The sequence below is a fragment of the Psittacula echo genome, assembly GCF_963264785.1.
Source record: "Psittacula echo genome assembly, chromosome: Z".
Taxonomy (NCBI): Eukaryota; Metazoa; Chordata; class Aves; order Psittaciformes; family Psittacidae; genus Psittacula; species Psittacula echo.
The window spans coordinates 44,716,957-44,743,452 of record NC_137742.1 but is presented as its reverse complement, the minus strand read 5'-3'; the positions used below and the strand labels follow the sequence as shown (position 1 = coordinate 44,743,452).

The following is a 26,496-nucleotide window of genomic DNA, read 5'->3' as shown; positions in this document are numbered from 1 at the left end:
TTTTTTTGTTTTTTTTTTAATTTTTTTTCCCTGGCTCTTCTGGTATTTGTTCTCAAGATGGAGGAGGAGAAGCTCCCCTCTCCCTACCCCCAATCTCAAACTATTGGAACTGAGTAACACCATATTCTTCTTTGTCACAACTGTGCAATTCACATTGATAAAATCCAAGAATACCAGGCAGTTTGGCGAGTAATAAGATGCTTTTACATTACTGACTAATTTTCATCACTTAGATCTTCATTCATATGTTGCATAAACTTAGTTGATACTTTTGGTTTTGTTTAAGTACACAGTCAGTAACTAGTAAATAATGTTCAATTAATATGTATTATTTCCTACTCTAACTTCATATTAGTAATTCACTACAAATATATTTTCAAAAAAATACAAACTTTAAAGAGTTAATTTTTAAAAAAATACATAATTGTCCTGTAACATCAGTTATTTTCCAGCTATCCAGGTAAATGGATAGTATCAACTTTTTATATTCTCTTTGAAATCTTTGGCAATGGTGAGGTGGATGGAGTGGGACCCAAGGCTTCTTGTAGATTACTGTTCATGCTAACCACAGCTTTCATTTAAACATTTAATTTTTGTCTGCTGTGGGTCTGATTTGTTTTTCTTCCTTTAATTTATTTTCTGAAAATTAGGATGTTACGAGGGAAGAGTGGGGAAGAATATTTTGTCAGCTGGTTGAAAGAGTGTACAATACCCAGTCATTCATGAAATATACTGTATGATAGTGAGTAAATGAGTATAGGTAGTTTGGAAACTGACAGTGTTGGTGTGGTCTATTACTGCCAAGATCTTGATGTTTAATGTTATGTATTAAAGTGAGATGTAATTTTTCTTCAAGGTATGCAGCCCCTCATGTATTCTGTTCAAGAAGCATTAAATTCTCGACCATGTTGGATTCGTGTTGGGACAGATATTTGTTACTATAAGTAAGTACACCAATCAAAGATGCAGCAAACACTGAAGATTAATATGAGGTACAGTGTTTAAGGAGAAATGTTTGCTTCTGAGTTTGATAATTCTATTTTAGTAGTTCTGTTGAGATCAGAGTTTTCTTTCTGAATTACTATTGAGAACAACAGAAGTGATCAAAATGCATAGGGTCTTATTTTATTAGCGTAATGCTAATATTAAAGCTGATAATCTTTTATACTTCTGTTAGAAACTGCTTAGTGTTTAGAGAAGCTTTTAAGAGAATGTATACGTGCATGCTTACTTGGAATCTTAATAGTGACTTCCAGTAATACGGATCACATGCTTGTGATTAGGCTTCTATGTTCTGTGGTGCAATCATTGTACACAAATCCTGGAACACAGGATGAGATAGTATAGCATATCCATGCGTTACCCTTCTTGGTCAGTGTCAATGAATGTGTGTCACTGCTATAATAAAGTATCTTTACAAAGAGTGGTAGCCAGTGTTTTTAACCTAGATGCACATAGAAGAAAAGTACAATCACTAAAAATATTCCTGGCTCTTAAAATGTGTATTCAGGAAGAATCACTAATAAAAAATATAATATTCTGATGTGTTTATTACCTTCATTTTACTCTTAGGAATCACTTTTCAAGAAGTTCAATTGCTGCTGGAGGTCAGAAAGGAAAATCTTATTACACAATTACATTCACAGTGACTTTCCAACATAAAGATGATGTCTGCTACTTTGCTTACCATTATCCGTATACATACTCAACTTTAAAGGTAAGAAGTTTATGTTCTGTAACATAGAAAAATATTTGTACTTTGGGGCAGTGTGAAACGTAAGCATTCATGAGTGAATTATTCTTATTTATTTTTATAAAGGTCAAAATGCTCTTTAAAATGGGGAATTTTCATAAAATAAGAGTGTTTACACTGGTGAAGAGTATAGGTTATTTTAAAGAACAGTCCTCAGAAAAATAAAATTGATACTTGCAGGCTAAATGGGCTTTCTGGGAATTGTAATTCATAATTGACTGGAATCAGTGCTAATTGGATGAAGCATTTATGTTTTGGTCAAATGACTCATATCCTGCTGTTCTACGCATACCTCTTCATAACTGACCTATTCAAGTTACTATGTTTAAGACAATTAGAGACGTTTTTAGGATAATGAATTGGTGAAGAAGAGTTTTGATGCTTTTGGCACTAAGCAGAACTCTTGGCTTGAATGTCTGTTGGTTCTTTCTGTTGCAGCAGTAAAAGTGAACTTGGTAATTCAGAGGCCAGTGTGCAAGAGCACTGAATGAAGGTTTTTACTAAACCCTGCTTGCTCTTGGAAGTGGTGCCTGTTAAAAGATGTTAGAAAAGGCTGCTGCCTTCAGCAGCTCTGGGGCCTGGCAGTTCCTTCTGCCTGTTGCTGGAGCCCAGCCAAGGGACCTGGGGTCTCTGTCCCAGGCTGGTAGACACAGCTGCTGCTTTCCTGTTTGCTTGTAAGTTCAACCACTAGTGAGTCTGTGTGTCCCAGATTGCGAGAGACAGACACACACACACTTGCACTTCCCTCAGCCTCCAGCACGGCTGGCTACACAAACCGGCACAGACAAGGTTGCTGCCTTCAACTGCACCTGTGTGTAACACTACCAGGGCTTGCTTAAAAGATAATTGCAGACACCCAAGTCCCTTTCGTTTCTTCAGCTGGTAATGATTGCTGTTTGCTACTAAAAGTACACACCCACCCCCTCTCTAGAATCACAAGCACAGGCACATTTGTGGATGACTGGCTTGGCTCATCCATGCCAGAACCCTGCCTGAATTCCGTCTCTCTGAACCTGCTATGCAGGCCTCCAACTGGCAGGCTAGCCTAGCCTGATGCTCAGTAGCAAACAGATGTCTGCACTTGCACACTCATCTCATACAGACTCCACGCTTGTGGTTCCCCTCAGATGCCAGCATGGACTGTCTGCCCACTTGATACCCCTGCCTCCACCTGTGGCCTCATAATCATAGTCCATCTTGAAGTTTGCTAGCAAATGGCACATGCATCCCTTCTGCACAGTAGCTTTGGGGAAGGCTCATATGATTGCTTCTGTCCCCAGGAGCTGGCACCAGGCACACTGACTTGTAACCCATGTCCTTACTCTAGGTGCTGGCACTGAGACAATTCCCTTGTTTCACTTGTCCTTCTCACCCTAGTAGCTAATTTTTGGGAGACACACTGTTCTTGCTGCAGTGGCTGGACACCAAGACCCTTACCCACTCCAGTACACTGCAGACTGAAGGGTGCTTACATGGCCTACAGCTTCAGCTGCTGGCACCAGCTCTGCTTGCCAGAAGTAGCTGGCACTTTGGACATAAAGTCTGCATTGCTCACAGAGATGCTCCCAAGAGGTGTGGCTTCTCCAGCGACTGAGGCTGAAACATTTGCTCACTCCAGTTGCTAATCCAAAACCCACTCACACCTGTCTTGTTAGTTGCACCTAGTCCACTTAGCACTTGCATGCACAGGATAGAGTGAGGCTGCACAGAGGTAACTGAGGGCAGACTGCAGGGATCAGGTGCATAAGCTTTTGTGTAGTCCCACAGGCCTCCCTTGAATATCTCCAGTCCTTATGTTCTCATTTCTTCTTTGTCCCTTGTGTGTCTCTCTTCAAGGCTTTGCCTGTAGATTCTTAATGGTCTCAGTAAGAGACTTGAGACTTTGGTCTTTGCTATTGTTTCTGTTACGTCTTGTCTATCAGGATTGTTTCTTTCTGTTCCTGTTTGTTGCTTCTCCCATTACTTATTATACTTATTATTTCAGTGCAAAACTGAAAAGTCCCTGATCAGATAACCTTAATGAAGCAGAGGTTCTTACCTTCCACATGGCCTTATGGTATCATTTGGTAGAAAATAAAGTACGCTCTGTGCCTTCATCTTCCTCAAAGCAGTTCGAGAAATAGACTTTATAAAGATGAGATGTAGAGAATGATATTTTGTAGTCAAAATTATGATCAAAATTTAGAACAACAAAAAGAAAGATTGATGCAATACATTGTGATATGTGACTGCAAAAGATTTCAAGTATTTTTTCATTATTTTTGGCATGAAGATGCATCTTCAGAAGCTGGAATCTATGCACAACCCGCAACAGATATATTTTCGACAAGATGTTCTCTGTGAGACTCTGGCTGGCAACAGTTGTCCCTTAGTCACTATTACAGCCATGCCAGAGTCTAATTACTATGAACATATCTGTCAGTTCAGTAAGTATGATTCTTATTTCTCATCAATTGAAAATAATGTAAAACTAGCTCTGCATGAAAAAAACCTAATATTAATTGTTGTGCATCATAAAATAAGTTTAATTACATTAAATTTAGAGGTGTTAATATTCAGGATTTGCTTTGTATTTAATATTTGTGGTAGTCAAATAAGGATATTTATATCTGGATATGTAAAAATATATATATTCATGCATTTTAAATCAATTGCTACATTTGGCAGACAACACTTCTTGGAAAAGAATACCTGATTTCTGAGTAACTTTTTTCTCTAAATGCTCAGGTTATTTGCTTGTCAAGAAATCTTTCACAAAGCCAGGATCTAAGCCACTGCAATTTTAAGTACGCTTCAGTTATGACTGTGTTCCTGCTTTGTTCCTACAGCCCAAAATTTTTGTTGGCTATTGGAAAAAAAATTATCAAAGTCATCTTATCATCTTATCAAACTAGTTGTGGCTATATGATTGTATGATTGAATTTAAAGTTCCATTGTGAAAGTTCTGTGATTAGCAGTCCATATAACAATATTCTGGCAAGCTCCATCAATAATATTGATTCTCAATCGTACTCAACTGCCAAATACTGTATTTTGCATTGTAATAAGTGAAACTGACTATTGCCTCTTTTTTCAAATAACAAATGGTTTACTTAGGTTGAATAGTTTTTTGCAACATTTATGTGTACTTCTTTTAGGGAATCGTCCTTATGTTTTCCTATCTGCTCGTGTACATCCTGGAGAGACTAATGCAAGCTGGGTTATGAAGGGAACGCTGGAATACCTTATGAGCAATAATCCAAGTGCCCAATGTTTACGAGAATCTTATATTTTCAAAATTATTCCCATGCTCAATCCAGATGGTGTCATCAATGGAAAGTAAGCATAAGTTTACTCACAAATATGTATCTGTATTACTAAGTCATTGCATCTGTTATTAAAAAAAGTAAATAAAAAAAAATCCAATCTAATCTCAGAAACACACAAAATACTTAATATGAAAAAGTCTACACTTACAAAATTGCTAGGATTTTTCAATTTTTTGGCTTTTTAAAGGCAGATGCATTGCTCAATGAATTTCAGTTTTATAAAAGGTATTTTCAGTTGTTCATGGATAATAATTTCTTTGTGATTTTACATGGAATTTTATTTGTCTCTGAATTACAGTCTTTATGTGTAGAGTGTTATATGACAGCACAGCTGCTTTTAGGAAAAGCAAAACAAGTTCATGGTTCTCATGAAAAATAATAGTTCTTGTATCTGAGCTTTTTATGTAATTTTGCTTTTTTAAATTTTAGTATTTAGAAGGCTGTTACAGAAATAGCTCTTGTCAAGTGTTATTAAAAGGGGGAAAGGTAATAGGCATACAAGAGAAAGGGTAAGAGTATCCTGTTTTAAAGTTATTAATAGTAATTCTTTGACCTTTCTTAATGAACTCAAGGGATATTTCAGAACTTTCTGATACCACTCTGAGTTCTTTCTCACTTAGTTATGGATAGTCTTTTAAGATGTTTTATGAACAAAATAAAATAAAAATCAAACCAATTATAGATTTTAATAGAACCATGTTTTTAAATATGTAAAAAACATGTATGTAACATAACACCTGGAATTAAATCATTCAGCATGCAAGTGAAATTTTTTCGTACAGGGAAAATTAAATCTGTCCCAGCACACACAGTCTTAAGGCTCATGTATTGAAGATGACTGCCTGAACATGAATTTCTGCAACTTTAAAATTTCTTGTTGATAGTTGACTGAATGAAATGATGTTGTTTATTTGCTTGCTGGGTTTTTTTGTTTGGTTGAGGGTTTTTGTTTGTTTGTTTGTTTGTTCTTCTCACAGCTACTTCTCTCTTAACACCTTCATGTTTCACGTCTTACATTTCTGGTTGACATTAGTGTTTATACTACAGAAATCAAAACACCAGAACTGTAAAGATACCATATATTTGAAATTACTGATTTTGAACTAGCATTTGAATAGGATCAGAAGTCGAGTTTCAACAGCAATTCAGAAACATTACAATTGACTTCATATTGGAAGCTACCTCTAATTTATTTTTAGGTTTTTTTTTTTTTTTTATAACATAGCTTTAAAAACCCCGAACACTTACATTATTTGGCATGTTAGAAAACTGGTTTGTTTCTTACCAGACTCTTCCAAAGAAGCAGTGGTGACAAAGAAAACTTGAGGTGGGGGGAGGCTTATTTAAAAGTATGATAATACAGACTACATCATGCGTTTTTCCACCCCCCCGCAATAGCCACCGTTGCTCTTTAAGTGGAGAAGATTTAAACAGACAGTGGCAAAATCCAAATCCAGATCTGCATCCCACTATTTACCATGCTAAAGGGTTACTTCAATATCTGGCTGCTATAAAACGTTTACCTTTGGTGAGTATGTGTGTGTAAACAATTCTGAATCTCTTTAACTTTTTTTATGTAGCTAGTCTGTAAACTAAATATTTTAATATGGTCTTGTGAGCTGCATCACACTCAAATTTGTCTTGGAGACCTGGTCTTCTGCAAATCTTTAGATCTAGGTCTATTTCCTTTGCTAGGATAGAAGGTTAAACCTTCCTTCAATGAATCCTATGGTTTTTATCTTAATGCACAGTGAATTATATGAGGAGCTGTGTTATAGTATAAATAACATTTTTTATTTGTTCTTCTCTTGCTTTTATAAAATACTAATTCCAAATGCCTTGGGTTTATTTTGCTAAATGATTTATTCTAGGTCTATTGTGATTATCATGGTCACTCTCGTAAGAAGAATGTATTTATGTATGGCTGCAGTATCAAAGAGACAATGTGGCACACTAATGTTAATGCTGCTGCTTGTGACCTGATGGAAGACCCTTGTTACAGGGTAAGTTTGACATTTATATCTTTTTTCACTTGACTTGAATTTGGAATATGCTTTACAAATAACTTGTATTTACAAATAACTTCCCAATATTATTGTGTGCACATAGTGACTTTATAGCATAAGCAGACTTACTTACAATGATCTCTTTTTAGCTCATAAGTGTACTTGGAAGTATTTTGAGAGCTTTCAACACTGTGTATTACCATAACTAGGGATTTAGTCTTAGTAGAGTGCTTCATTTTCGGGGGTCTTTGTACCTGTATGTGGGTTTTGTTGTTGTTTGGTTTTTTGGGGTTTTTTGGGTTTTTTATGTTCAGTGTTACCATTATAGTAAATCTGTGGAAAATATGTTTCCATGCATTTATAACTACTGGATGAGAAAATCATTTATGCATGGTGAACAATATACTAGCAACAGGAAATAAAATACTGGATTGCTCTGAGAAAGACTTAATTTTGTGTATGGAAATAGGGAACGTTCCTCTTATAAATATGCATAATTAAGGCATGTACCCCTAATACATATACGTAATAAACTTGCACAAACAACATCCACTACATTGTATAAGCTTCAAAAAATTCCAAAATTCAAAGAATGTGTTACCGCTGTCTTCTGTCCCATAGAACTCCACTGCCGCCTTGTGGCAATTGTAAACCTGTGCGTCCTAATTGTAAAACCTAATGCGTCCAAATCCTTTTTTGGGAAGATCCAAAGTTAAGCTTGAAAAGTGTGAAAATACACATTAAAACGTAAAATCTATTGCTCTTCATTTTTGTTTTTTGTGTGATTTCCTGGGTGTTAAGTCTGTTGCCATTCTGCTTCTCAACACTTCAGCCTGCACTACCATAGCACACAGAAGACAGAAGTCAGAAAGAGTTCTGAGAAAAAGCCTTTTGGGTTTCAAAAATGCATATGGAAATGTTTGGGCAAGCTTATGCTGATAATATGCTACTGAAATAGAAAATTCAAAGTAGCCATGTGCTTTGGCTCAACTGATACAAATAAGAGCTGGAAAGAATGAAATAATTTAGCATTGCATACATACCTACATTTGCTTAACTGTTTCTTGTATTTTTCCAAAGCTGCATTTGTTACATTGAACTTCGATTCACATTCTTGAAGTTAAATATGCACCTAGTCCTTTGCTAAATGTGAATGAATTTTATGTATTAATAAAATACTGCCTGTCTTAGCTCTGCAAATTGGATTGTTGAAGCAGTCTAAAACTAAATTTAATTAATTACATGGAATATGAAGTACACTTAATTTGGAAAAAGTTAGCTTGGTGAATTTTGAGGAGATGGTTATCAACTGAAGAATTGTTTTATATCCTGATTCTTACCCACATGACTAACAGTAAATTTCAGTGATCGAGTCTGAAAAAGATTATCTTAGTAAGCAGGAAGTGGCAGACCTGTTGTCACTTGAACACACTGGGCTATGAAAACTTCAGATGGAGAAATGTTTTTATTCTTATTTTCTTAATTCAAATTGCAGCAAAATTTTCTGATAACAATTTGTGATTGCGTATTACCCTCACCCCTGCTTTCATAAGTGGAATAAAAGAATTGTTGTATATTTCAAATTGCTGTCCTGTAGGTACTCCCCAAGATCCTGAGTCAAACTGCCCCAGCTTTCTGCATGGGCAGCTGCAGCTTTGTAGTGGAAAAGTCTAAGGAATCAACAGCGCGAGTTGTTGTCTGGAGAGAGATAGGAGTACAAAGGAGCTACACAATGGAAAGCACTTTATGTGGATGTGACCAGGGCAAATATAAGGTAAGAAAATATATCAGTTACATTGGTCTTGCTTTATGATTTCTTTCATTTGGATTGGTGTCATGTTCTGTAACCCTGCTTGCTTGCTTTAAGCTTCTAAAGCTCTTCTAAGGTCTGTGTACTCTAATGTTGGAATGAAATGACATAATATATAATATTACAGGTTGCATAATAGTCTTCATCTGTCACATAACCATCCTCGATGCCATATGTTGTGCTTATTGGCTGTTCTAACACTATTTAATATTAATTATGGCTTGTAACACATAAGTAGTATGCATGTAGTTAAAAAAACCTGAATAGTTCTTTCCAGTAGATTATTAAATTGCTTAGTAATGGCAATACTAGAATAAAGATTTCCTTTACACATGGCAAATGACTGTTTATGGTTCTTCAGCAGATATTTAGTAGTGTCCCTTGCAGAATTTTCCTGTGTAGTTGCAGAAACAGGCTTATAAATCAAAACGTTTTCATACCAGGTACCAGAACTACAAATTATGCATATTTGAATATATATATATATATATATATAATAATATATATATATAATAATATATATATAATATATAATAAATAATATATATATATATTATAATTATATATATATATAATAAATAATATATATAATATATATATATATATAACTATATCATAGTTGCTTGACTTCTTGACTTAAAACTTGTTTTCAGTTTGCCTCCTCAAGTGTTAACAGGGCTGAATATTTGAACACAGAAGGTGACCTTGCTTATAGTTTGTCACTGGTAGAAAAGTTACTTCAAAGAAAATATTTGTAGGGGGAAAAAGGGAGAACCACCACCCTAACATCTGATCTTCAACTTCTGTCACTGGATACATATTGAAGCAAGTTTTCAAAATTACCATTTGTGGAAGAAGTTCCAGTTTCCTCTGCTTGAAAATAGTTTAGGAATGCTAATCAAGCAAATGACCACATCGTCAAATATATAAGGTGCTTGGCAAAAAGAGGGTCAGAAGACTGGAATCAAGAGAAGGCAGGGAGCAGAGCAGTAGCAAAAAAACCCAAACAGTTAGAACAAGGTGTTATTTAATGTATTAATGTATACTCAAGTACCAATGCTTAACTCCCTGGACAGAAGGAAGACAGGTATTTTGGCAGGCATTTCAGTACCTCTGTAACTACTGAAGGAGTTAATTTTGGCAATTAACAACAGAAGCATTCCTGCTTTTGTAAGAATATTTCATTATTCCTCAGATTGACATAATTACGGAGCTTTCAAAATAATGACTCACCAACTTGCTTCTTGAAACTTCCAGCATATTCTTAAACATGAACCTTAATGGATTTAGCAGTGTTGCTACAGAAAGTTCTTCAGAAAGGTGAATTGAAGATACTTTGTGGACAAACTTTCAAGATGCTTAGCCTGCAAAACCCTTCTTCAGTAAGGGAGAGGAAAAATGGCTGAATTCTGTGGGAAAATTGTTTACTTAAAAGGGAAGAACATTCTTCTATATAATACAAACTACATGTTGACATCTGATTTTGGTTCTGTCATTCATTTTATTTCGAATAAAACAATTTGTGAGGTCTTAGTCATCCTCTGAACATACTGAAAAAATTCTTCATTTTTCCTTCACTGTGGTGAAGCTCGGACTTATTAAGAAAGTGTACCTAAAAGGCCAAGATGCGTAGGTGGAATAAGAAAAGAGCAATGTTTCTCTAATGAGAAGGTCAAAGAGATGAAACAGTGCAGTCTTTTTTGCTTTTTTTTGTGGAGGGTGTGGAACCAGCAACTCTGGATAAACTTGCAGTATAAATTAGAGACACATTTCATAATACATTATTTCAAAACACAGACAGGAGTTAAACTGTAACAACTCCCTCCCCTCCTATTTCCCACCACAGAGGATATGACAGCTCAGATTTGAGGGACTGGACTGTGTGTTTTGCGTAAAGATCTGAAGCACTTTCCCTGTCTCCTGGTTAGCATTATCACTGAATTTTGTTTGTATCACAAAGGGGATTACTCAATGGTACCATCCTATGTGAAAGCAATGCTGAGTCTTTGCCAGAGCTGGATAATATCAGAACATCAATTTTTCTTTTTATTCTTGTATTTTACTTCTGGAAGCAGTCTTGTTTAAAGTGCTTGCATGGGGTCTTTGTGGTGCATTGAAAATTAGTGCTGCAAATACTGGTTAGTCATCTGCAATTCAAGATATTGAAAGGCAAGTGTTCAGATGAAAAGATGCGCCAAGATCTCCTATGGAGGATAATTAAGATGCCAGACAAAAGAACAATTTCTTCAATAATTCAAACAACCTGAAAGCTGAAATCAGTGGGAACATTGCATAATTAAGTTAATTGAAAAGATTATGTGGCAATTATATGACGCACATGAAGAGAAGACTTGAGGAGACAATGATTCAGTCAACAGACTTTGTCCATTACTGTGCTTCTTCAATCTCTAGATTGAGTTCATTACTGTGCTTCTTCAATCTCTAGATTGAGTTCTCAGAAACTACCATATCTTTGTGGCCTTTGCTGAATAAGAAAGCAGAACAAGAAGATGATATTTCACTGTCCAACTAGCTTCTCCAAATCTTTGTATGGCTTTTTTCAATTTATGAAGTAATATGACAGGAAAATTCTTCTCAATTTGAGGTTGCAGTCTGTTGTGCCTTTGTTTTGCATCTTTGCTTTCAGGTAGCAAGTTCATCCCGAGACACTCTATTTATGTATTTTCATGATGTGGTTAGTAAGGAAGACTTCAACCAGACATCTGAAATGTTAGTCTAGAAAAAAGACAGTTGTATAAAATGTAAAGGAAAAGGAATGAAATCCGGTGCATGTTAAAAAAAAAAAACAAAAAAACAAAAAAACAAACCAACCAAAAAATCCCAAACAGACCAACCAAAACCCAGCAACTTACACATGCTTTGTGCTTCTAAACAATGCTTGTGACATTTGAAGGATTTCAGTAGGCCACAGTTAAAGGTACTGAAGCAACAATTGAAGGTGATCGGGAGATCAAGAAGAGGAGTCTAATGAAGGCTTCAGTGAAAATGAACTTCACCTCAGGTCCCTTAGGGCAACTGTTGATTTCCTGAAACAGAATTTGGGTCTGTTGTTTCATGGAATTGAAGAGAATTGGCTGATGGAAGAATACCAATGGATTAAGAAATTCAGTATTTCTCAGATGTGTGGCGTTACATTCTCCATTATGATATAAAGAAAACAGAAGCAGATCTGTTTTGGCATGGGCTTTTACTGCAAGTATGTAGGCCTTTCAGTATAGCAAGTTTGAACTTTTATTGTCCAGAAGTTTCACAGTTTTCCACCTCCAGTTGAATGCATTTAGGTCTCCTATTAGTTATATCCTCTTTCTGCTGTGCTGAAAATAGCAGCCACAGAACATGCACACGCTATTTATCTTTCTAACAATTGTCTTTGCACTGTCATACTGTACCCTTGTCTGTTTTCGACTTAGATACACTTGTTACATTGTCTATAAGGAATCTGCCAACTAATGATAACTTCTTCAGCAGCAGATGAAGTAAATGATTGGAAAAGTTTCTGAACCATCAACTTGTGCACATTAGTAATCTGTGTAACAGTAAGATTACTGTTACCCTTCTTCCTCTTCTGCATACTTGTTGCCTCTTGTCCTTAATGTTATTTTAATCTTTTTGGGCCAGGGGCTGTGTCTTCCTGTGATTAGCATAGTGGAGCCCCAGCTATGATTGGGGTCTTCGAATGTTTCTGATGTGCAAACAAATACAAAACAAAAACATAAAATTGGCTTCTGTGGATAAGGTACTGCACTGAGAGTGAGGAGGACTGATTTCTGTTCCCAGCGGGGTCAGTGACATGCTGTGAGACACTGTGCAAATCGCTTCAACCCTCTCTGCCTCCATTTCTCCATCAGTAAAGTGAGGATAATTCTTCCTTTATTAATAAAGTGCTTTGAAACCTACAGCACAAAAGCATTATAAAAGAGGTAAGTAGTATTACTGTTAACAATAATACTAAAATACCCAACTCTTGTTCACTGCTAACAGGTTTCTGTACCATTTTGGCTGCAGGATGACCCTGTTTAGTATAGTGGATATAGCTTTAGCATTCTTGTTGCTGAAAACCACTTTGTTTCTGAAGACTACTAAGGAAAAAACTCACAAGAGAAATAAAATCAAACTTTCCACTTAACTGTGCAAAACAGAACTGCACGAAGAATGTATGGACTGTACCATTTCTGGAACAACATAATGCTTCCTTTTAAATCTTGCATTTTAAAATACAGTGTCAGTGTGGCAGCTCGTGTGCACATTTTTTGGCTTATAGTAAAAAAAAAATCCTACTCCATTCTTTTTGCTTTACGTATTTTCCTGCTTGATGACTTAGCTTACTACCAATTACTGGTTCTCCTGCTTTCCTGCTTGTTTTGTCAAAGCTCCTTTTTAGCTATCCTTTACATTAAGAGGCTTAGAAGATCCAAACTAAATTCCTTTCATATTCTCCTGAGATACAGAAGTTTCAAAGGGGAAGATTGAGTTCGGTTGTGGCGATGAATTTTTAGTGAATATGCAGTCAGTACTAGCCAATTCCGTAACTGTTGGGGGTCAATCTAGAATATCATTCTCTCTTCATCATAGTAGTTGAGGTTAGAGAATCTGTCTCTCCATACTGCACTGCTGGCTAAACTAGAAATACGGATTTATCTGAAGGGACAGTTTATCCCATATGGAAACTTGGAGAATATCATATAAGTTCTATTTCCTAAATACCCTTTGCAGAGGAAAATGCCGTGGTATATTATCATTCAAGTTAGAAAACAGCTATGGCTTTTGATAGTTCATGTTTGTTGTTTTTAGTTACTAAATGTGTGGATGTACACTTTCAGAATTAATACACGTAGCCTCTACATTACAGGAGGCAAGAGATGTTTGTGTCGAGGAGTAACTTTGTTGCCTTAAATAGTCTTATTTGTGTCCAACTTAGCAATGAACTTGATTACAGCTACAGTATGAATTTACTCACCTTCATTCTGGTGGAGCCTCTGTTGAACAATCTTGTATTTGAAATTCCTTTTTATAAACTTTGTCTCAGATTTTTATAATGTATGCTTTTAAACTTGCACATGATCTCAGTCTCTCTTCCAATGTCATTGGGTAAAATCCTGTTAATATTGATGTGTATACTAAGAAGCTCCAAAGAAATATGGATGTGTCCAGAAATGTCTGTTCAGCCTTAGAGGAATCCTGCAGTTATTGTCTGAGTTTTCTCTGATATTTTTTCAAGGTTTTTACTTTACAGTTCTTATTTGTTCCGTCTCTATAACAAGAAAGTGTATTAAATAAAATAACAATTTGTGTTTTCAGTAGTAATTCTGCAGTATCTGTGGGTCCACCTGTATATACCTATTTTGTATTTTTAAATCTTATTTTTAAATTAGGGATTGCAGATAGGGACAAGAGAACTGGAGGAGATGGGAGCAAAGTTCTGTGTTGGCTTACTGCGTTTAAAAAGAACGTCCTCACCTTTGGAATACAGCCTGCCTTCTAGTCTGTTGGATATTGAAAATGAGCTGATGGAGTCAAGCTGTAAAGTGACAAGGTAACACACATTTATTATGCTTACTACTCTTTCCTTTTTTTTTTTTTTTTCTCCCCAAGGGAAAATTGCACTTTGTTACTGGAATTTGGAGAACTGAGAAAGACTAGAACTTGTGTTCATGCTTGGCATTCACAGATAGCAATGAAAAGTGAAGTCTAATCTCGATGGTGATAATAATAGGAGTAACAATAAAAGAGTGTCTTAAGGAAGTGGTTAAAAGTGTATAAAGAGCAGTTGTGATGTATAGATATCTATCATTCAGTGATGGCTGGATCCCCCAGTATCATTTGCTCACTAGTACAGGATTAGCATGTTTGTAATGTCCAGATTCTACTGTCAGATCTTCTCTTCTACATGCTTGGTGACGACCTCCAGAATGACCTGTTCCATCACCTTTCCAGGGATGGTGGCAAGGCTGACTGGCTGGTAGCTTCCTGGGTCCTCCTTCTTGCCCTTTTTGAAGATGACAGTAACACTGGCCTTCCTCCAGTCACAGGGCACCTCTCCTGTTCTCTGTGACTTTTCAAAGATGATGGAGAGTGGCAGATTAACTACCTGCCAGCTCCCTTAGCACCTGTGGGTGCATCCCATCATGGCACATGAATTTATGGGTGTTAAGTCTGTCTAGCTGATCTCTAACACAGCCCTCTACAACGAGGGGGAGGTGTTCCTTTCTCCAGCCTTTTTCTCTTACCTCTGCGCTCTGGAATTCCTGAGACCCATCCTCAGCAGTAAAGACTGAGGCAAAGAAGGCATTCAGTAATTCTGCCTTCATAGAATCATAGAACAGTTAGGGTTGGAAAGGACCTTAAGATCATCTAGTTCCAACCCCCCTGCCATGGGCAGGGACACCCCACACTAAACCATGCCACCCAAGGCCTCATCCAACCTGGCCTTGAACACCGCCAAGGATGGAGCATTCACAACCTTCCTGGGCAACCCATTCCAGTGCCTCACCACCCTCTCAGTAAAGAATTTCTTCCTTAGATCCAGTCTAAACTTCCCCTGTTTAAGTTTGAACCCATTACCCCTTGTCCTGTCACTACAGTCCCTGATGAATAGTCCCTCCCCAGCATCCTTGTAGGCCCCCTTCAGATACTGGAAGGCTGCTATGAGGTCTCCACGCAGCCTTCTCTTCTCCAGGCTGAACAGCCCCAACCTTCTCAGCCTAGCTTCATTCAGGAGGTGCTCCAGTCCCCTGATCATCCTCGTGGGTCTCCCTTGGACTTGTTCCAACAGTTCCATGTCCTTTTTATGTTGAGGGCACCAGAACTGCACACAATACTCCAAGTGAGGTCTCACAAGAGCAGAGTAGAGGGGCAGGATCACCTCCTTCGACCTGCTGGTCACGCTCCTTTTGATGCAGCCCAGGATACAGTTGGCTTTCTGGGCTGTGAGCGCTCACTGCAGCTGGCTCATGTTCATCTTCTCATCGACCAACACCCCCAAGTCCTTCTCTGCAGGGCTGCTCTGAATCTGTTCTCTGCCCAACCTGTAGCTGTGCCTGGGATTGCTTCGACCCAGGTGTAGGACCTTGCACTTGGCATGGTTAAACTTCATAAGGTTGGCATCAGCCCACCTCACAAGCGTGTCGAGGTCCCTCTGGATGGCATCCCTTCCCTCCGGCGTATCAACCGAACCACACAGCTTGGTGTCATCAGCAAACTTGCTGATGGCGCACTCAATCCCACTGTCCATGTCACCTACAAAGATGTTGAACAAGACCGGTCCCAACACCGATCCCTGAGGGACACCACTCGTTACCGGTCTCCAGCTGGGCATTGAGCCATTGACCACAACTCTTTGTGTGCGGCCATCCAGCCAGTTCTTTATCCACCGAGTGGTCCACCCATCAAATTGATGTCTCTCCAGTTTAGAGACAAGGATGTCATGTGGGACAGTGTCAAAGGCTTTGCACAAGTGCAGGTAGATGACGTCAACTGCTCTGCCCCTGTCCATCAGTTTCATAGCCCCATCGTAGAAGGCCACCAAATTGGTCAGGCAGGATTTCTCCTTAGTGAAGCCATGCTGGCTGTCACCAACCACCTCCTTGTTTTTCATGTGCCTTAGCATGCCTTCCAGGAGAGTCTGCTCCAAGATTTTGCCAGGCACAGAGGTGAGACTGACTGGTCTGTATTTCCCCAGGTCATCCATTTTCCCCTTCTTGAAAATGGGGGTTATATTTCCCTTTTTCCAGTCATCAGGAACTTCACCTGACTGCCAGGATTTTTCAAATATGGTGGCCAGTGGCTTAGCACTTCTCTGTGTCCTCTGTTACCAGGACACCCATCTGACTCAGCAGCGACTCCACATTTTCCCTAATCTTCCTTATGTGGCTGATACACTTGTAGAAGCCCTCCTTGTTGTCCTTTGCCAGGCTCAATTCCAAGTGGGCCTTGGCCTTCCTTGTCACATCCCTGCACACCCTGATGATGTTCCTGTAGCACTTCCACTCAATCTGTCCCTTTTCCACATCCCATACGCTTCTTTCTTGAGTTTAAAATTTACTAGGAACTTTCTGCTCCTCCATGCAGGTCTCTTGCCTCCTTTGCCTGATTTCATCATGGGGATACACTGGTCTTGAGCTTGGAGGGAGTGGGGTTTAATATTGACCAGGCCTCCTGGACTCCCTTCTCTTCTACATTCTACTATCTCTGTAGTGCGTTTAAAAAACAAAGGGGCGGGGGGGGAATGGGGGGGTTAAGCTGTTGTCCTGGGTTCAGCTGTGGTAGTCATTTTTAATCTTTTGTAGCTGGTGCAATGCTGTGGTTTTGACTCTCAGTCTGTGAACAATGCTGATAACACCAATGTTTTTAGTTGTTGCTAATGGTCTTTAATTCTTTTTCTTTTATTCCTTGCATTGGTTGTCCATTAGAATAAATTAATGTAATTACCTGCTTTGCTTTAGAAACTGGTTTCCTGCTTTTCCATTTCTGGAGCATATTAGTTTAATGGGAAACACTACAGAGAGATTAGCACAGAAAATCTGATTTCACCCAGTTATGCCAGGGGCTAAGATCAGGTAACTGTGGAAGGCAGCTGTCTTGCCCTAAACTCCTGGAATAGGAAAACATAGATACAGTCAATTTTGTCTCATGGACAGGGATCAGCCCAAGGAGGAAAAAAAATCAATTTCTTGTGTATTGACTTATATATGTTACCAGGGATTCTGAATATGTGTTGTCTGAAGGTAATCTGGTTAGGATTCTTATATATATGAGAGGCTTACTGTCTGACAGACATTTCAGTTGTTCTTTGGGATGAGGCGGAAGTGTTGACAAAAGAGGCCAAAATTTGAGAAGTGAAGAATGTAACTGCTAAGGAAGTGTATAGATGTTTTAAAAAAGTTGTACAACGCACCTCGGGTAGATATATTCCTTGACATAAAGGTGAAGAACAAGGGGCAATATTTTATACTGTAAAGCTCTTGAGAGAAATCACAGGATGAAATTCCATGTTTATGATAGAGGAAGTCCTACTATGGCAAATAAAATCAATTGTTATGCTTACAGTTTGTCTCACAAGACCTTTATCAAAACGAAAAAGAAAAAAGGAAAACTACGCAATGGAGGAGGAAAGAACATGATAGCTGCCTTCAAATACAGGAATACAGATGCAAAGAGTCTGTTCTCTCTAGAGCAGACAGGACCAGGATTAATGGCCTTAAATTACAAAGAAAAGTCAGTCTAGACTTCAGGTAAAAATTTTATATGGCAAACAAAAATGAAATTCAGAAATAGACATCTGGGGAAGCTGCGAGTCTCTGCAGGAGATTAAGAATAGTATAGAAATACGAAAAATGGGTCAGGCCTTCTGTGGACAGCTAGAAGCAGCCTCTTGTTTGCAAGCCCTTGTCCCCTTGGAGAACTTCAATTACCACAGCATCTGCTGGAAGACAGTCACAGCAGAGCATAAACAATCCAGGATGTCCTTGGATTGATGATATTGAGGACAACTTCTGGACCCAAGTGACACAAGAACTCACAAGAGGAGGTGCTTTGCTGCATCTGGTACTCACAAACAAGGGTGCGCTGGTTGAGAAAGTGAACACAGAAGGCAGTCTTGGCTGATTGAGTTCAGGTTCATGTTCCTAAGAGGAGGGAGCAGGGAAAAGATCACAACCCTGGGCTTGAGGAGAGCACATTGGAATTGGGCCCAAGAAAACTGGTGGATATTCAAGGACTACATCCTGCAAGCAATATTCAGGGACCACATCCTCCAAGCTCAAGAGCAGTCCATCTCCATGAGCAGGAGCTTACCCAAAGATGCCAGGAAGCCTGCAAGAGTGGATGAGGAGCTCCTGTCAGAACTTAAACATGTCAAGGAAGTGTCTTAAAGGTGGAAGCAGAGACAAGTAACCTGGGAGGAATATAGAGGCACTGTCTGAGTATGCAGAGACATGGTTAGGAAAGGTAAAGTCCACCTGGAGCTGAATCTGGTATGGGATATCAGAAGCAACAAGCAGGGCTTCTGTAAGTATGTAAGCAGGAACAGGAGGACAAAGGAAAAGGTAAGCCCACTGCTGAATGGGGTAGGAGCCCTGTTGACACAGGACATGAAAAAGGCTGAGGTACTGAATACCTTTTTCACCCTAGTCTTTACTAGCAAGACCAACTTCCAGTAATCTAAGGACCCAGAGACTAGAGAAAATCTGGAGCAAGGAAGACTTAGTAGCTGGTATTACACACCAGTAGTAAGAAGGGAAAAAATAATTCTTACAGCTGAACCCAGGAAATGGTGGAAGAGGAACAGATTGGAGAATACTTAAGCAAACTGGATTTACTTAAGTTTACAGGTCCTGATGAGGTGCACCCAGGAGTCCTAAGGAAGCGCTCTAATGTCAGTGTGAGGCCACTGTTTATAATCTTTGAATGATCATGGTGACTGGGACAAGTGCCTGCAGACTGTAGGAAAGCAAATGTCATTCCTATATTCAAGGAGAGCAAGGAGGACCCAGGGAACTACAGGCTGGTTGGCCTCAGCTTGATCCCTGGGAAGGTGATGAAATAGCTAGTCCTGGAAAGCTTCTCCAGCCACATGAAGGAGGAGGAGATAGTGAATAGTCAACAAAGATTCGCTAAGGGAAGTCATGCTTCCTGATAACCTTCTGCAATGACATGACTGGCTTGGTAGATGTGCGGAATGAAGTGGAAATTGCCTGCTTTGACTTTAGTAAGCCTAATGGTATCCTTGGCTTCATTAGGAGTGTAGCCAGCAGGTTGATGGATGTGATTCTTCTCTGCAGCGCTGATGAGGCCACACCTGGAGTGCTGTGTCTGGTTTTTGGTTCCCCAGTAGAAGAGGTACAGTACAGATGTGGCCATACAGGAGAGAGGCCAGAGAGAGGCCCTTAAGTTGATAAAAGGGACTGAAGCATCCCCCAGAGCGGGGAAAGGCTCAGAGAGCAGGACTATTAATTTGGAGAAGAGAAGGCTCAGGGAGTGTCTTATCAAAGTGTACAAATACCTGAAGGGAGGTAAGGAATACAGAATATTGTAAAGAATACAGAACCCGGCTCTTTCCAGCGGTGTCTGATAACAGGCTAGGAGATAATGAGCACAAACTATACAGGAAATTGCATACAGTTGGCTTTCTGGGCTGTGAACACGTGCTGCTGGCTCCTGTTGAGCTTCTTGTCAACCAATACCCCCATGTCCTTCTCCTCAGGGCTGCTGTCAATCATTCTCTGCCCAACCTGTAGCTGTGCCTGGGATTGCTCTGACCCAAGTGCAGGACATTGCACTCGGCCTTGTTGAACTTCATGAGGTTTGCACAGGCCCACCTCACAAGCGTGTCATGGTCCCTCTGGATGGCATCTCTTCCCTCCAGTGTGTCAACTGAACAATACAGCTTAGTGTCGTTGGCATACTTGCTGAGAGCGCACTCAATCCCACTCTCCGTGTCATCAACAAAGATGTTGAATGTGATTGGTCCCAACACTGACCCCTGAGGGACACCACTGGTCTCCAGCTGAACATTGAGCCATTGACCACAATTGTTCGCATGTGGCCACGTCGTGGTTTAAGCCCAGCTGGTAGCTCAGAACCATGCAGCCACTGGCTCTCTCCCCCCCTCCCTCCTTCCTCCATCTGCTCTCAGGGGGATGGGGAGGAGAATCGAAAGAATGTAACTCCCATGGGTTGAGATAAGAACAGTCCAGTAACTAAGGTATAACACAAACCACTACTGCTGCCACCAATAATAATGATAAGGGAAATAACAAGGGGAGAGAATACAATAGCCCACCACCTGCAGACCAATATCCAGCTCAACCCGAGCAGTGGATCTAGCCCTTCCCAGTAACTCGCCCCAGTTTATACACTGGGCATGACGTGCTGTGGTATGGAATACCTCTTTGGCTAGTCTGGGTCAGGTGTCCTGTCTCTGCTTCCTCCCGGCTTCCCCTTCTCCCTGGTAGAGTATGAGACTTAGAAAGTCCTTGGTTGGAGCAAACATTACTTAGCAACACCTAAAAACATCAGTGTTATCAGCTCTATTCCCAGGCTGAAAGTCAAAAACACTGCACTGCACCAGCTACTAAGACTAAGAAAAATGACTGCTACTGCTGAACCCAGGACAGGCCATCCAGTCAATTCTTTATCCACTGGGTGGTCCATCCATCAAATTGACATCTCTCTAGTTTAGAGATAAGGATGTTGTGTGGAACAGTGTGAAACACTACGGATAATGAAAAGTCCAAGTATCTCTTTTAAGGGACAAATACAATTTTAGTAAAAAAAAAAAGTTATGTGTTGTTTTTTTTTTAATATGTTTGGAGGATTGATGTAAATAAGAAAAAACATAGTAAGGTATTGTCATTAAAAAATAAGAATTAAAAGACATTTTAGAAAAAAATTATAGTCATTTATATATTCAATGGCAGGTGCTGTAGAGAATACTGTTCTTTTTTTAAATAAAAGGGTTATTCTTAAAGTTGTTAATAAACATGAAGACCACAGGATTGTATCAGGTATCTAGGAGTTCATCTTTTTACCCTTAACGTATTGTTTGAATAGAATCTGCAAATCTTCAGGTTTTCATATAGTATTCTCTTTTAACTGCCATGACTTCAAAGAAAATAGAGATTATGTTATCCCTTACATTACAGAACTGTAGCTGTTTGATAAACAACCTCTGCTAACCTGAGAAAAATAATGGTTTCCTTTTAAAAGGAAAAGTAGGAGGTTTAGCAGTAGAGGAAGAGGGATTATTGAGCAAGTTAATTAGAAACAGCCCAAGGGAAAAGTTAGGAAATTAAAACCCATAGAATCAGCATGACGACAGCTAAAAATATATTGTTGCAAGATATGCTGAGTGTGGGGAGCGGCAGGGAGAAGAATAAAGAATTTGATTAAGCGGCAAGAAATATTTTCAGGTGTTTTGATTTCTACATTTCTTGTGACCCAGACTCAGTAAAACAGTGAAGTAATAATTGCACTTTGCAGATTCATGCTAATCATTAGAATAAAGGTTGCTGGAAGGTTAAATATCCGTGGTTAATGTTTGCTATGTCAGAAGAAGACATGCTATGGGAAAGCAAATATACATGAGTGGTATGTAACACAGGTTTTTCCTTTGACTGTAGAAAGTACCATTTTGTAAGGAATTAAGGCTCATGAAAGGGAAAGTGAAAAAAAAAAATTTAATATGTGTAATAATAATAATTTGTTTTCAATAATAAATGATTGAGAAGTTGTGGTGTATTGTCCTGGATAGTAGTGGAAAGCTAGGACTATTATGAGGCAGATTTCAGAGCCAGTTTTTATGTTAAACGTTTATGTAGCTTTGAAAATAAGATCTGTTCATATATTCCAGAGGCACTTTTATTGAATATAAAAAGTAATTTTTTAATTTTTTTTCTTATTAAATGGGAAATGTCTGTGAAAGTCAACCCTTGGTTTCAAATGAGAGTTTTGAATGTACACATCCAAGTGCAAATATGTTACATCTGACACACTGACTTCAAGAGTGTGCACAGTGGCTGAATTTCTGGAAGTCAGGGCATTCCTACATTTACTTATTCACACACATGAATAAGTGAAATAAATTTATACAAACATAAATATATATATTGAATACTTATACCAGTGTGTTTTTCAAGACTATAAAATAGGACATATTGTATGGTTTTATGACTATAAAATAGGATGTATTGTATGGTTTTACAAACCACTTCAAAGAGGTGAACTATGTGGTTTGCTTATGTGTCCTGTTCTGTTTTTTTTCTTTAAAATAAGTTTTGTTGCCTTTTTTTTTAACTGGATCAACTATGTGAGTTTCATTTCCAAATAATGACACTTATTAAATAGAGGATATAATTTTTTTAAGAGCTTTACTATTCTGTATTATATCTCACTAACATGGATTTTTATAAGTGCCTACTACAATACTTTAACATCCCATTGTCAGTGGTTAAAAAAATATTTGTTATTCACATAGCTCATTGTAGTTTTCTGTTTCAGCATTCAAAATTATTAGCTAATATTGGGCCAACATTCAGATTTAATGGCTCAATTTCCTGTGAATTGAATTACACAATCTGTCCTGCAGTTGCAGTGTGGATTTCTTGCATATAATAGCAAACAAATCAGTATCTGTGTCAACTGATTAGAAGCAGAAGTTGCAAAAAAAAAAAAAAAAGGTGGACTTGTTGGAATGTGATACATTTGATGAAGTTCCTTTCCTTTTGTTCTTTAAATAAATTAAAATTTAAATTTTTTTCCTCCAACTTCTTTTTCCTTAGTAGAAGTGTGGGTAGGTAGTGACTCCCTAGTGGAGAAAGTGTCATAGGATGGAAGCACAGGAAAACTGTATTCCTTTGCTGCTTCTACCACAGGTTCTTCATGCAAAGCATGTATCTTTTATAGTATGTTGAGTTCCCCACCTGTAAAATGAAATTGGCATCTTAGCAAAGATACTGGTTATTTTCCTCACTCTTTGTCTCTCCTAAATGGAAACAAATTTGTTTTAAGCACCAGTTCATTAACCAACATAGTGGGTTGTTGCCCTAGTTACAGCTTAAATAATCTTTAACAGCATTTAGTTTTGTGGAGCATTCATTATTGCATGGCTTAATGAGTAAGAGCTTGTTTAGTGAGCCATGATTCAGATTGTTTTAAATGTAAATCCAGAGACCATGACTGAATTGAATTTTTGATAACTAATTTTATTACTGGTTTAAGCTTTCTGGCCTGTTTATGGTTTTGTGGTTTGGTTTTGGGGTTTTGTGTGTGTGTGTGGTTTTGGTTTTTTTTTTTTCCCTAAGCTGGCACTAACAATTCTTCTTAATTTTTCTTCTGCCAGTATTTGAATTAACTGTCAACAATGCGAAATGTGACAGTATAGAATGTCATTGAGGCTACAGGTAGAGGAAGAATACCGTGAAATTTATGTATATTGAAAATAGATTGCACTGCAGTTTTCACGTGGTCCACTTAAGCTCCTAAAAGACCTTTAAAAAGAAGCAGTGATAAATTCTTTTAATTATAAAGCCACAGCCAGACTAGGCTGTTGTGTGTCTTAAGACAAAACCCATCAAATTACTATGCAAACATTTCTACAAGTACCCTGTGATCTTTCTCAGTAAGAACATTCTCACTGTTTTGTGTGAGTTCTGTATGATTCAATTATTAGGTAAAATCCATTACAAAACTTTTTAGGACTTAATCTGAATATAAAATTACTTATTAAATATTTAGGAATACTTAGTGCTTTTAAGCAGTTACCTTCATATGTCCCAGGGGAGGTTAGAAAACTGGATCTGGAAAATGCTTTCTTTCCTCTTCCTTTCATACTTTTTTCCTCTCCTCTGTGTTAAGGATGGGAGAAGATCAGAAAGTTGTATTTTAACCTTTCTCCAGTTAACACTAAAGCTGTTAGTCCTCTTGTCACTAGTTAAAGAGCAAAGACCATTCTGTAGGCAGTGGTTCAGTTCCTTAAATCTGCTGCCTCTGAGTTGCAAGGCTTAACGTAAAAAAAATCAAGTTTTAGCTGTGTGCGTGTGTGTGAGGACCTGATTTGAGTGCAGTGATTCATATAGGAATTTAATCTTAGTTGTAGGCATAAACATAACTCCTTATTTTGTGATCTCTGATAGGTACAGTGTAATTGCTCACAATGCTTTTCAGTAAAATGTATTTTCATAAAATACAGACATTTCCCAATGGAATTTTTAGATTCTTACCTGTTTTTTAGGGGTTTTCTTATATCCTTTAGCCACTGTTGTTTCTTTATGTAGTTGTATGCTTCTACAACAGCTTCTGATCCTGCTGTAATTATATGAAGTCCTTACAAGCTATTAGCATAGGTCTGTAATGTGTATCTAATTTGTCTTGGCATGTTTCTATAATGAATTTTATATGTCTGACTAGTTCAGGGTCTTACAAACTTGATTTTAGTTCCCAGTTGTTTTTACGTGCAATTAAAAACTCAATACTATTTCAGGTAAGCTGCCCCTTTTCTGTGATAGTTTCTTGATTTTTGTATATCAGGGTATGGACTGGGCATGATCTGAATCTATGTTCCAAGTAAAACTTTTAACATCATTCATGCAACTTTTTGTTCGTTCTAGCCCCACTACATATGTTTTGGATGAAGATGAACCTCGCTTCCTTGAGGAAGTTGATTACAGTGCCGAAAGTAATGATGATCAAGACATTGAATTAGCTGATAATGTGGGTGATTGTGAGGCAACTAATCAGGAAGATGGACTTTCAGACTCAGATTCAACAAGGATACTCCTTTCTTGAACCAGCTTTGCAGCCAGTAATAGGAAGTATCTTGGCTTTTGTAGTCAAATACTTCCATGATGTTGTCTACCATGGGGATATACTTAAGAAAACACAGATAACTGGGGTGTGCCTAGCTCAAAGACAATAAATATTTCTGATAAATTGGCATTTACTTTATTTAAGGAGTTCTGTGTTTTCTTTCAGCACTGAATAGATATTAACCAGTTCATTTTCTACTAAGTATCACCGCATGGCATTTTATGTCCTTAAACCCTGACTCCATAAAAATTAATTAGAATTTATGGTGTTTCAGAGTACAGATTTTTTTTTTTTTTGTGGTATAGTTCTTTGAGTTGCTTCCTGAAAAATACGTATGTACAGATTTTCTAAATTAATTTATGTATGTGTCTGTATATGTATGTCTTTATACTGAGGTGAAGAGGTTATTTTTCACATTATTTCAAAGATACTCAATTGTGTTTGAGGTAATGTGGTGCCTGCTCTGGAACTATTCAATAATTACTAAATTAAAAATGCAGAAGCGATGTATGAATTGTTTCACTTGCTTCTGAGAATTATATTGTTCTGCCACAGTACTAAGTGATTTCAGTTTAGGAATTCAGTTTAGGAATTTTGTACACTGATCAATACAGCCTGTGCTTGTAAGAACTATACACTGTATAAAACTCAATCCCTTTAAATAGGCATGGTTTAATATGTGGAGGTTTGGGTTTTGTAAGTGTACATGACTACCAGAACCAGTTAGATATGTACACTGTTCAGCTACCCAGTTGCTCCATTTTTCTCGTTCAATATGCATGTAGTTAGAAAACATTCACTTTACTGGGGGCACATTAACTATATACCCAATTCAAATGCTCTAAGAAGGAAGGTGCATTTTGGTTTAAACATCTTTTGCCTGGCCTCAATCCAGTGTTAACCCTGTTCTGAGAAGGAGATTGAACTATAACTTCCTGAGGTCTCTTCCAGCCTGAATAATTGTTCTGTGACTCTGTATTCATGTTTAAAGTCAAGCTGCCAGGCACAGGATTTACACTTCTTCATCTCCTGTCATCTGCTAATTCTCATCACCTCTTGCCTCTGCTTAGAATAAGATCTAATAGAGAAATGAAGTTGTACCCTGTTCTTTACAGAACTGACATGTTTTGCAGTGAAAAATATTTTTCCCAAATTATTTTTACTTGATGTGACCCAATTGTGGCATACATTTTCTGCTGCATGTGCAAGGGCTTTAAAAGCATGAAGAATAACACTTCTAAGTTATCACAGGTTTTTAACTGATGAGAGCTTTGTGAATGTTTACTGTTGCAAATC

General features: G+C 38.1%; 1 protein-coding gene across 1 annotated transcript in view; it reads left to right on the top strand.

The window, feature by feature from the left end:
• AGTPBP1 (ATP/GTP binding carboxypeptidase 1) overlaps positions 1-26,277 on the top strand; it is a gene marked incomplete at its 5' end in the record, with an annotated part of 70,905 nt that extends 44,628 nt beyond the window's left edge. The window contains 9 exons of the mRNA XM_080638310.1: positions 857-944; positions 1,573-1,717; positions 4,026-4,179; positions 4,891-5,071; positions 6,460-6,589; positions 6,933-7,064; positions 8,665-8,841; positions 14,271-14,431; positions 25,002-26,277. Of these exons, the coding sequence (XP_080494436.1) occupies positions 857-944; positions 1,573-1,717; positions 4,026-4,179; positions 4,891-5,071; positions 6,460-6,589; positions 6,933-7,064; positions 8,665-8,841; positions 14,271-14,431; positions 25,002-25,179 (1,346 nt within the window). The remainder of the gene's footprint in view (positions 1-856; positions 945-1,572; positions 1,718-4,025; positions 4,180-4,890; positions 5,072-6,459; positions 6,590-6,932; positions 7,065-8,664; positions 8,842-14,270; positions 14,432-25,001) is intronic.
• Positions 26,278-26,496: the final 219 nt, after the last annotated feature.